Source organism: Morone saxatilis, unplaced genomic scaffold (assembly GCF_004916995.1).
Source record: "Morone saxatilis isolate NCDOM2014 unplaced genomic scaffold, NCSU_SB_2.0 Contig18, whole genome shotgun sequence".
Lineage (NCBI taxonomy): Eukaryota > Metazoa > Chordata > Actinopteri > Moronidae > Morone > Morone saxatilis.
Window position 1 is genome coordinate 26914461 of NW_023339740.1, and position 11976 is coordinate 26926436.

The 11976-nt window shown below is 39.7% G+C and overlaps 1 protein-coding gene and 1 long non-coding RNA gene across 2 annotated transcripts in view; both read right to left on the reverse strand.

The window, feature by feature from the left end:
- Positions 1–11976, reverse strand: part of ptprt (protein tyrosine phosphatase receptor type T) — a 307757-nt gene that overhangs the window by 21124 nt on the left and 274657 nt on the right. The window contains exons 26-28 of the mRNA XM_035662487.1: positions 9600–9697; positions 8432–8548; positions 2147–2301 (exon numbers count right to left, since the gene is read on the reverse strand). Of these exons, the coding sequence (XP_035518380.1) occupies positions 2147–2301; positions 8432–8548; positions 9600–9697 (370 nt within the window). The remainder of the gene's footprint in view (positions 1–2146; positions 2302–8431; positions 8549–9599; positions 9698–11976) is intronic.
- LOC118328644 lies at positions 9709–11897 on the reverse strand. Its single transcript, XR_004796743.1, has 3 exons — positions 11759–11897; positions 11494–11625; positions 9709–10501 (listed from the first exon to the last, which is right to left on the reverse strand). It is a non-coding gene; the product is annotated as an uncharacterized LOC118328644 (long non-coding RNA).

The window sequence follows — 11976 nt, forward strand, 5'->3', positions numbered from 1 at the left end:
ACTATTCAAACTGAAGCTGAACCATGTTGATTTAAAGTTTTTTTGTCCATCATGAAAACAGATTTTTAGAAAAGTAACTGTCCTGCAGTGATTTGCCAGTACAATTTGGGCACGCCTCAATATGTGGGACATGGGGTAAGGGATAAAAATGCTTTGCTGGCCCACATAAAGTTGCAAACTACAACTACACTGCTAGATGCCACTAAATCCTACACATCCTACATTTGATTGGTTGTTTTTGTTCAGGCCCGGTGGATTCTTGCTAATGCCATTAGGAGGACTGGGAAAGGCCAGAGGAACCAGATTTTTTCACACACATCTCATGTACTACTGTCAGGATATAGTGAAAGTTTCAGCAACTAATGACAAAAAGTTACTTTCATAAATGTTACCAACTGCAGCTTTAAATAGAGGTATGTAAAATCAGGGGGAAAAGCCCAGAACTACAACTATAGAAAGGGGTTAAAGTAAGACTACATAACTTTTGAAAGACCAAATAGCACATTCTTCCTCTTATTAATGGAAGCTCAAATTCACAACTTTGCAGGGTCTAGTATGTATGAAGCCCATTTCCGCCAATGTGACAGGGAAAAAAAAGGATTCTTTAACTCATCATAATGAGATACTTTCTTAATATTTTGACTTAGTTTCTCAAAATAATGAGATACTTTCTTAATATTCGACTTTGACTAGGCCTGTGTGTTGTTTCCTCATATGTTTCAAAGCAACAAAAGCAAGTGAATAAGACAAAGTTTGGCAGACCAAATGGATACTGTCATTGAAGACTACTTTAGACGTGGATTCACAAATCATGAGATTTTAGCGGTTTTGGAGGAATCATATAATATCAAACCAAGTCTCCGGACCCTAGAGAGAAAGCTATGTATGGCATGTAGATGGGTATGAAAAATTAAAGATTTATGCCCTAGGTATCAGTGGTTGCATAGATGGCTGGAAGCAGACAAAACTAACAATGACCCTCATATTATCGCAAGTTATTTTATAGACACTGTGAAAATAATGGATGTCCACATAAAGTCCAGTTAGATTATGGTACTTAGTCATTTCGAGACTTTGCAAAGTCTCAAAATTGTCAGTATTCTTTTTTCGTCTCTGCCAGAGCGGATTCTTCTGTAGTTTTCTCTCTAGATTAAGGAAGACTTAGTTTGATATTATGTGATTCCTCTAAAACCGCCAAAATCGCTTTAATGACAGTATCCATTTTGTCTGCCAAACAACTTCACTTGCTTCTGTTGCTTTGGAGCATATGAGGAAACAACATACAGGCCTGTTCTAATTAAGGCTTCTCATTATATAGAGATACTAAGTCAAAATAATGAGATACTAAGTCAAAATAATGAGAAAGTGTCTCATTTTGAGAAAGTTTCTCTTTATTATTATAGTCGGTAGTTGCTAGAGTTTTCTCCTCCCTGGTTTCCCTGTGTGTGTGTTTGGACTCCTCCCACTCTCCCTGATTACCTGCTCACCTGTCTGACTGCCCAAACCTGCCAGTAATCAACTCATCAGTCCTGCAGTATATAAACCCTGGTTCTCCATCCACTCTTTGTCAGATCGTTGTCTCTACAAGCCTGGTAGTAACATTCGTGGCCAGTTAGAGAACTTTTTCCCGTGCCTCAGGATCATCACCTTCACCTCAGCTACCTGCCTGCTCCTTCCTATCAGCCACACTGCCTCCACCTTCAGTTCCACTCTGCCTGGATCTCAGCCATAATCTCCCCACCACTGCCTGCAGGAGCTTCACGTCACCATTTCATCAACTGTTTCTCAGTAAAGCCTGTCTTTGGTAATCATAACCAACCAAGTTTGTGTTCTGCTTGTGGGTTCCTCTGTATAATAAACATGCTTTGAAATGATCATCAAAATATGTAATATATTCAAAGTGGCCCATTTCTTTCCATACAAAAACAAAAAGGACACTCTCTGTGCTCTGTGTTACACTGGCCCTGCAAAACCCTTTGCTCTCTGCCAGGTCAGCCAAAGAGCCAGGAGCTGTACTACTGAGTGACTGGCTGTACTTGTTCGTCCTTGTCTGGTCTGTGCAGCCACTGACCAACAGCATCAGGGAATTAAGTTTATCTTCTGTACAAAACCTGTGTATACTTCAAGTGTGTGTCTGTGTTCTTACCTGCAGTGTGCCACTATGGGCCCTGCATCAGGCGGGTTGAGGAACTTGACCTGTCGTATGAAACCAAGCAGTCCGGTGGCGTAACAGGGAACGCCATGGTCAGGCCAGCTGGTGAAATGAAACTGACGCAGTTCGCGGATCTCATGATGACCCTTCTGAAAAACACACAAAGGAGAGATTTTACACCTGAGTTGCATATTTTACAATGGCAATCGCTGAAAACGATTATTTGCCATTTTGTCTCTTGATGATGACAAATGCATGGATCTCACAAATTTTATCATGGCCCTTTTGGGAAAGAGTGACAAGAAGACATATCATGGTTCAGCAGCCTAATTTACAGCGAGGATTTCAGGAACCTAGGGGCTATGTGGCCTCTTTGGCTTTAGATGGAAAATAAATTGATCTCGTGGATGTCAAGATGGCACTTTGGGCCACTTATGGGAATGAGAGACAGGAAGACTTATCGTGGCTCATTTGCTTAATTTACAGGGGAGATTTGAAGAAACTGATGGCCATTTTGGCTCCACAAAAAAGATTAATTGATTTCACAAATCTCATGATGGCCCTTTTGGGAAAGACTTACAGGAGGAAACGGCATGGTTCAGTTAAGCTGCCTAATTTACTCAGAGATTTTGGGTATCTCGCAGTCATTTTCCCTCGTTTATGTATGAATTTTAAGATATCACAAGTGCTTAAAGTTATCAGCTAGTTGACGAGAAGAGTCTTCGTCGAGCCACTTTTTATCAGTAAGATAGTTGCCACTTTTTATCAGTAAGATAGTTGCAGAGAAACAAAATAACGTTAAACTCCATTCGGGAGCTGTGCGAAAATATCAAGGAATTGTTGACTTTTCTTTTTTCATATAGTCTCTTATTGGTGCACTGCTGCATGTGCTAACTGTACTTGCTGCTGCCACTAGCTAGTAGTTGGCAAGAAAAATCTGTAGTTGGAACAGCCCTGACTCCACACCACTTATTGTCACAGAAAGAGACATCTTGTTACATACCAGTGGAGGATGTAGCAAAATGAGATGGCAACAAGCATCCATTGTGGCTGTCCACGAGATAGCATCTTGACATTTTAATGAACTTTTAAAGGGCTCGTAAATACTTTCCTAGCTAACAATGGGGATATTAATAAGACACCAAAGATAACATTCTGATGCTTCATAGATAGCAGTTAAGTCTTACATTAGATCATCTCCCTGGGACACAGACTACTACTACTACTCTGGTGGCAGCATTTCATACTGAGATGATAAAGACAGACTTCTGTTTTGCTTCAGTACAAATGCTGCACTGCATAGTTGGAAGTCACAAATTCCTTTCCTTTTATGAGCTAGGGATTACATTGGTCATGGGCATTGCACAAAATAGACATTGTTCCTCATGAAAAATGTTACGCTAAATCCATGATGTTTACTGATATTAATTAGCACAAGTATGAAATGAAATGTATTACTATAATAATAATAATATAATAGGCTACATGTTGCTAAAGTACAGTGAAATAATGCATTCAAACAGCAGAGCTACGGATGCATTGTCATTGCATTGGTAAAAAGCCACTGATTAGCATCCCTGTGCAACTCCATCTTTATTTACAATATATCATATTGCTACAAATGGAACCATTGCAGCTTGCTTTGCTGCCTTCATAAAGGTGAAGGGAGGAAAAAAGAAAGTAATGGAGATTGGACATCATCAACAAGGTGAAACTTTCAGTTTTTCTCTTATTTGACTATGACTAAATAATGAAATGTATCCTTAATTACAGAGCTAATACATAAATAAGAATTTTCCACCGTTTTCCAGCAAAGGTGTCAGGCTGCATTTGAATCAAGACCATCACACAACTTAAAACTAAACATCTAGGACACCCCAAAAACCTTAGTGTATTCTGACAATTTTAGACCTGTCATACAGCATAACTCTGTATAACTTTGACAGCATACCCCACCTTGTTGATGTCAGATAACTGCACATCAGCAGGGCTGAAAGGTCTTGCTTCTAGTTTTCTACTCTGAATTCTGACCTGCATCTCTTTACGGGATGTACAAATTTCCCTTTTTTTTTGACAGCTCTGGAATGCAGTATAAGATATGTATGACCCTTTTTCAGCTTCCAGCGGTTCAATCTTTCTCCACAACACTACATGCTTCTGCTTTAATAATTCAAACCAATCGATTCCATTATACTATTCCAAACTAAACGGGGCTTAAATGGAGAGAGCCATGTCCTTTTCAGTTCAGTTTACTCTCTAAGAATAGAACTGGGAAGGAACTGTTGTTATTGCAGCTCCCATTCTGGCTCTGGTGGATAGACAAGGTTGTAGTGAATTGTTTGCTTTTAGTGCCTTGTGATAACCTGAGAAGCAGGGAAACATAAGAAGGAAGAAGACAGGGGGAGAATCGAGAAACAGACAGTGACTGGGAAGGAGCAGAGGTCACTGAATTAAGTGGCTAAAGGAATGAGAAATAAACTGAAAGAGAGGGAAAGTGGTGGTATAGGGAAAGATGAAGAGACATAATTGAGAAAGAAAAAAAGAGGAAGGTGAAGAAAAGAAAGAGGAGAGAAACAGACATAAAAAGAGAGTGAGGGAGGCGTGGAAGCACAGGGGAGAAAAATAAAACCCAGAAAACCACGAGGTGATTTGATAACTCGACTTCCCATTGATTTGCTCTCTTGTGATGTTGAAATTACTTCTCTAAATCGATAGACGGCGACCCAACACAACCAGGGCCTCAAGTCCATGACTGGTTGGTAAAAAGCCAAACGAAAACAACAACATTACGGTGCTTGACATGTTGGGAAAAGCTGATGGCCGTATAAGCACTTTAAAGCAGCTCTTTTCTGCAATGCCAGAAAATGATCTCTGCAACGTTTTACACATTTCTTTAAATTTAAGACTTCTTTTCTAATTTGCATTTTGCATTAGTGACAAGGTATAAATACCGCTGACTACCTTTCAGAGAGGTTGCTTTTCACATGAGCAATCATTCAAGAGTTGCACTGTGCTTTTATTGTTGTTATTCACATAAGTTTCTGCAATGTGTCATAACTGAACAAGTGAGGGTTTCAGCATCTTCCTCAAGGTTACTCTAACAAAAAGTACAGCTTCTCTTTTAGCTGAACCTGTGGCCTCGTAGATGTGCTGTATAGGCTCTCTAACAGTCCACCCTGACATTAGTAGAATCATTTTGTGTTGTGGACACAGAACAAACATTTTATGTATATATACATTTTTGCTTCAGCATTCTTGAACAGTGTGCTGTAGCATGTGAAGATCCAGGAGGACGCATATATTGAATGATTATCTGGGATTTGTGACCTTTATGTGGAAACTAAAACTTTAATATTCACACTCAGCTTTTGTGTGTTGCTCTACAGAGTTCATTTTACCCAGACTATGTAGTAGAAGGACTTTCTGGGGAAAATGCGGTTTGATTGCTGGACGCCGTTTGAGAAGCACTGCCTCCCTATTCATTTTAATAAGAGCACTGCATTGTATTACTCAAACTGGACTCTCCTCGTTTGTATTTAATTGTCTCACTCGTCCTAAACACCTTCTACTCAACCAGACACCTAAAACCTGTCTTGATGCCCACTGTCTGTAAAGACTTGTACAACCAACCATTTTCTGTGAAGGTTTAGATCAATCATCTAAGTGGTACAATTTCTGGAGAAAATTCAAAGATTTTGTGGGAAGCACCTGTTCTCAATCATATCCTCATCTGAACACTGTGGTGAGGGTTTTGAGCATTGTCAATAACTGGTGTTTCAACCCACTTCTGGGAAGGTTTCTTCAGATTGACATAAAAAACCTATTTTGCACATCTCTCAAACCATCAGTCCCATCTGTCTAATATGTGTATGGTCTGGTCCTCAAAGCTGTTTGTTTGCCTGTAGATTTGTGTACGTTGTTGAGTCCTTTCCGATTCTGTCTGGTGTCCTCTGTGGCTTGCAATTGTTTGGTTTCTCCAGATTTGAGTGCCATAGAACAAATTACTTTTCTGCTGTTTTGGATGTGGTCCATTGGGTTAAACTAAGTCCAGTTGCAATTTATTTTTGGGTTCTAAGAATACTGAGATACATTCTACAGATTCTACAGAAATTATCTTTAACTCGCTACATGGAAGACTTCCAAAGCTGCCAGTTGTTCTTTCAGTCTGAAAGCAGGTGAACCAGAAGCAACACCAAATAAGGCCCAGACAGGAAAACCAGATCTGGATGAGATCAATCAGGATAATCACAGGATTTAAGGCTCTTTTTACTAAAACCCTGGATGTAGTGTGAGTGGATATTACTTCAATAATTTTTGTTCATGTGGATTGTATGGTTCAAAATTGGTAAACTGTGCTATGTGAGGTGGTTTTTGGTTCACTTCAGTTTTAGGTCAGACGTTACACAGCCATCCACATACTCCGAATGTAAATTTCTAATTTCACAGATATAATGAACACTTTGAAATTAATGCCTTTTAGACTGGTGTGCAGAAACACTACACAGGCTTACACACGCATACTAAAGCTCTCACCCACAACCACTTTGTTTGACTGATTCTAAAATGTCTGAATGTCTTTTGTGATCTGCTGTTTTTTTTCATCCTGCCTCTTTTCATCCTGCATCTCCTTCTCTCTCACTTCCTTGCACACACATTTAGACAGATTTTCTCTTTCTGTCACCTTCTCTTCCACAGTGCTTGTTTAATCTCCTTGGACGTGCCATTAACAAACCTTTTCATTAAGATCCTGTTCCCATTATTCACTGCAATTAAAGCTATTTAACTGTGGTGCAGAACTTGTATATACTCTCTCTCTCTCTCTTCCCCTCTATCTTGCTTTCTTTTTGTTCTTCACACTCACAGAATCACAGAACCTACTGTAGTTTAAAAATTGAGAATTTTGCTTTAATGAGTCCGTGTGTGTAGTTTGTAGTGTGTATCTGTACGTATTAATGCATTCTGCAAAATGACAGGCATTTGAAAATCAGCTTTCCTTTGAATTTAAGTGTACTTTTACACACACATACGCACACGCAGAGGTGGTATGGATTAATGGCTTGCTAAACGAGCTGACAGCGTGGACTTGAAGACTCATCTTCATAAGCTGCTTTCGCAGGAGTGAAGGGGGAAGGAAATACAGAATGGAGGAAAATGTGAGAGAGAGAGAGAGAGAGAGAGAGAAAGAGAGGTATAGAAACTGGAACGGGAGAAAATGGCAGAACAGAGTAAGATTTTATTTATTACAGAAGTTTCATAATAAATTTGCATTACATTTTGTACCTAATTTTAATAATAAGTAACTGTTTATCACAATGATAAAGAACCACTCATGCAACATGTCCGTGTACATGTATGCCGTTGGCATCATATTACGAAGCAGAGGGCCACTGACCAAGCCGCAATACTTGACGACTTGGGAGTAAGACTGCTGACTGTTTATTTGATTGTAGCAGTATTTTTCATACTGCTCTGCCAACAGTCATGAAAATAAATCTACATTTAAGTTGGGGAAAATAACAGAGAAACAATGGATTCAACATAGAAAGAAAAAGCAATAGAGAAAAGAGACATGTAAACAAACTTGTTTGGAAAATGAAGGATTTGGACCAGAGCCTTTCTTGCTTACTGTGAAGTGTATTTCTACTGTTTTTTCATTCACTGTGCAGAGCCTTGGAGAACAGCATCACAACAATGATGGTACATTGTTCCACTTGCACTTGTATTTTCTCCTTTCAAATCCCTCCTGCCTGATTACAAGGGCCCCAATTACTCTTTTCAAGCCTCCTCTTAAACAGCGAGAAACAAACAAGTAACACTGCTTGCTTGCCTCAAATCCCCATTCACTCATTGGTTGTAATGGTAATCCAGGTTTTGGGTTTGAAAAATGAAAAGCGATAAGTGACATGAAACAATGAGTGTAACTGAGCAGCTAGAGAGCATGAGAGTGTTCAAATCCCATCTATGTTCTTGTGGGAAATATTCTGTAAATATGAGTCACAATATAATGATTACATCATATAAATCCTGTGTAATCACTGTCACAAAGATACTGTATCAACAGCGGCATCATTTTGTGGTTTCAGAAAAAGAAAATATTTATAATCCCAATTCAAACTGTTTATAGAATTGAGATTTTGTGAATGCCATGTTTCTCACATATATTTATTTATTTGCTCTTTTTTTATTTGTCGGGATCCTTGTGGCATGCTAAGTTAAGGATCCCTATATTATCAAATAATGCATTCAAAATTCAGTGTATTTGTTATTGATGTTGTTTACCTTTTGGACGGTGAATGTCCTTATGACGTATTCAGCGAGGGGTTCAGTTTCTATCAGGGTCACCTTGATGTCTCCATAAACCTCCGTCTCATCCGGCCAGTAACGCACACACTTCACCTGGAAAAGACGAGTTACATTCAAACTGTAAAGTTAAATCTGTATTACATGCCGGTCATTATCACGTAATGAGCATTAACAGAGTGGGATGAAGCCGAGGTCAAGATGATGACCATGAATTATATAATAGATGAATACTATTATTTGACATTTGAAAGATTTTGATTTGAAATTACTGGATTCTCATGTAACTGGACAAAACATATTGATACAGATGTGTGGAATCACCAGACTTTTGTTCCATTTATGTTGCAGTGCCTTCTTGCTTAGGTTCTACCTAGGTTCTATTTATGTTCAGTAGCAAAGCAGAGCATGCAGTAGAATGACCCCAGGAATTAGGTTGTATTGGATAAGTGGGAGTACAAAATGTCTCATTAAACTAAAGTTTGTATCACCTCCCGACCAACAGTCAGTGCTGTTTTTTCCAGTGGCTTTCTCCAGCAAGCTGACTTCTTAAACATAGTGTAAAACGCAAACTTGTTTTCCATAAGGTGTAGGTGATTAGAGAATTCCCCGCCAGATTTCTCCAAGAGAACCGCCATTTCTTGTCTATGTATACTGGAAACTGGGTTTCTAATCAGCTTTTTACAAGTACATAGGACCGACACAGCATGATCTATTACTAATACAGTTTTAAAAGTGAGCCACGATGCGTGAAGAGGCAGGGATTGGGGGAAAAACCCTGATTACTGGCCTGTTGCATGTATACACAGATTACCAATAACCAGGTTTAATATTTAGACATAAGAACTTGTATAGCAGCTCAATGTTTTGCTCTTTCCATAATACTCTTCCATGTGTCTGACCCTGTATAAGTTTATGGAAGTAGAATTTAATAAACTACATTTTCTGCTTGATTGCAATGCTATGTTATATCTGGCATAATTCTATTTTCGATTCACCTGATTGGCCGTGATTGGATTGTAAATGTCATTAAGATTCTTCAAAATACGTTAATAAATTATGTTATCTCTTACCTCTACAGGTATTAGACCTCTTTATCAAACACACATACACACAATTTTTGTAATCTCTTGGATGATGAACTCACCCTGCCCACCTCCACCAAATTGGTAACCATGACAATGGAGGCCGAGTTTTCCTGCCAGACCATCCTCCAGAAATCCCTCACTGTCTCCTGCATGGGCCCTGAAACACACACACACACACACACACAAATTAGAGAGCACTTGAAATGTCACAACACAGTCATCAGTAGCTGTGAATGGATGGGTACTTCCCTGATGTGGAAGTCCTCAGAGAGGGTTTCATAAACCAACATGGTCAAATATATTCCCCTCATCGTTATCCTCGAGGCATCATCTAATTAGTGTAAATGCTTTCTCCGCAGAGGCTCTGAATCTGGCAGCTAAACTAAAAGTACCTGCCAAGGTACTTGTGAATGTATGGATTCTGATGAGCTGTAATATGTGGGGCAAAGAAAACACAGCAAACACTTGGCTCTGTTTTTTAAAGTTAAATGAGCTGTTTGGAGCATAAACATGGGCTGGGGAAATCTAGATTAAAATAGATGGTAACTTGTGTAGTTTCACTGTGGTTTGAGGCATGAGGGAGTTGAACAACAAATCTTTTAGTATGAAAGGACATATTCCTGTCAGGGTGGGTGAACTGATAAAAAGGCTGTGTAACTAATGCTAACATTATCTCACTGCCAGTTTTGCTGCCAGTCTTGACTCAGAAACAAGCAGAGATAGTGCTGAACCCAGCGGTTCCTAGTCTGTTAGTGTGTGTGTATGTACGTGCAATGTTTTGTGCGTTCGTGTGTGTTGCTGAATTCCTCAGCCTCCGCATGCAGCCAAGAGAACAGAGAGCACCTGGATCGAAGAAGGAAAAGAGACCACAGCGCAAAACAAACACACAAGACATCTTTCTCTCCTCGACTCGCATTTCAACTTTTACCTTTTTGTGAAATTAAATCTGCCCCTTGGACACCTAGGATAAAAGGGTATACATGATCAAACACAAAATACAAATGGGCTTTTCTTAAAAGTCCCACTTGATTCCTGCTAAATTACTGCTTTGTGGACACTTGGCCACTGTTATTCTGCCGCCTTCTCGCCCAAACAGTTGCCATCTGTGTCTGTGTGCAGGGCTGGAGGCAGTTGGACGAGCGCAGCACATGTTCCCACCGCTGCTTCCCTGTCTGAGGCTGACCCTGCTTGAACCAACCTGGTCTGAGTGACGCGTGAATGAAGTTCCCATAAGGACGACAGATGTCTGTCTAGTGGCCAGCACTCACAGAGGCTGTCTGCATGTTAAGTGTGTCAGGTTAGACACATAAACAGAGACCTCATTAGACTTGCCAATTAGCTATATGTGAATGTATATCTACAGCTGGTAAAAGAAGGATACGATCAGTAACACCTTCAGTTTTTAAGACTTTTTATTTTGTGCTGCTATAGCTGAAAGTGGTTAAGATGTACTGTAGCTATTAGATTAATAAAAAAATGTAATGTATGTTTTTCAGAAATGATCAAGACTAATGATTGTGATTAATAACTGTGTTACAACACTTCAACAAACAGACAATCAGAGTTACACTTTTAGTAAAAATGAATAAAAAGCGATGCTTTGTTGGTATAAGACGGCACCTAAGATACCCGGAGAGCTTAACATGTTGCATCTGCTATACTCACTCAGAGTCATATACAGTGGCACCTACAGACCTGGAAAATGGCCTATCAAGATGTAAATACACTGAAAACTTCCCTTCTGGCCAAAACAAAAATATAACTTTGCATGGAACGTGATGTAAATGTTTATTATTATTTATTATTATTATTACTGTTATTGTTATTATTATTATTATTAATTATTAGCCCCAACATCACATTTACAACAAACTCTACAGGAAATACTGACAGTTTTGAATAGTTATTGATATAATCCCGATAAAGCTACTTGAAGAGGGAGAACAGACTTACTGTTCTGGCAGTGGACTCCCTCGAAGCCTGGTTGGCACTTGCAGACGTACTCGCTGAAGACATCCCCTCTGCGGGACTGACCGGTCACCTCGCAGATGGCATCATTCTTGCATGGGTTGGGGTTGCAGGGCCCTTTGGATGAGGAGAACCACACAAAAGAGGAAGGAGGTGAGAGCCAAGTTTAACGGAGGTCGAGCAGTAATGAACAGTTCTTTAAACGGCTGTCTATGTTTTATCTGAAAGTCACATCAGAGGTGTCGTTTACCAGCCTCAGTCTCATTGCAGGTTTCTCCAGAGAAGCCATCGAGGCAGATACAGATGAACGGAGCTCCTGCTCCAGTCACACAGGTTCCACCATTAGTGCACACGTTCACCTCACAATAATCACCTGGAGAGGAAGACCAGAGAAGAAGAGACAGAGAAGAGAGAGAACAGAGAGCAGAGAGGAGAGACATGACCGAGAGAGAGAGAGACAAGAGAGAG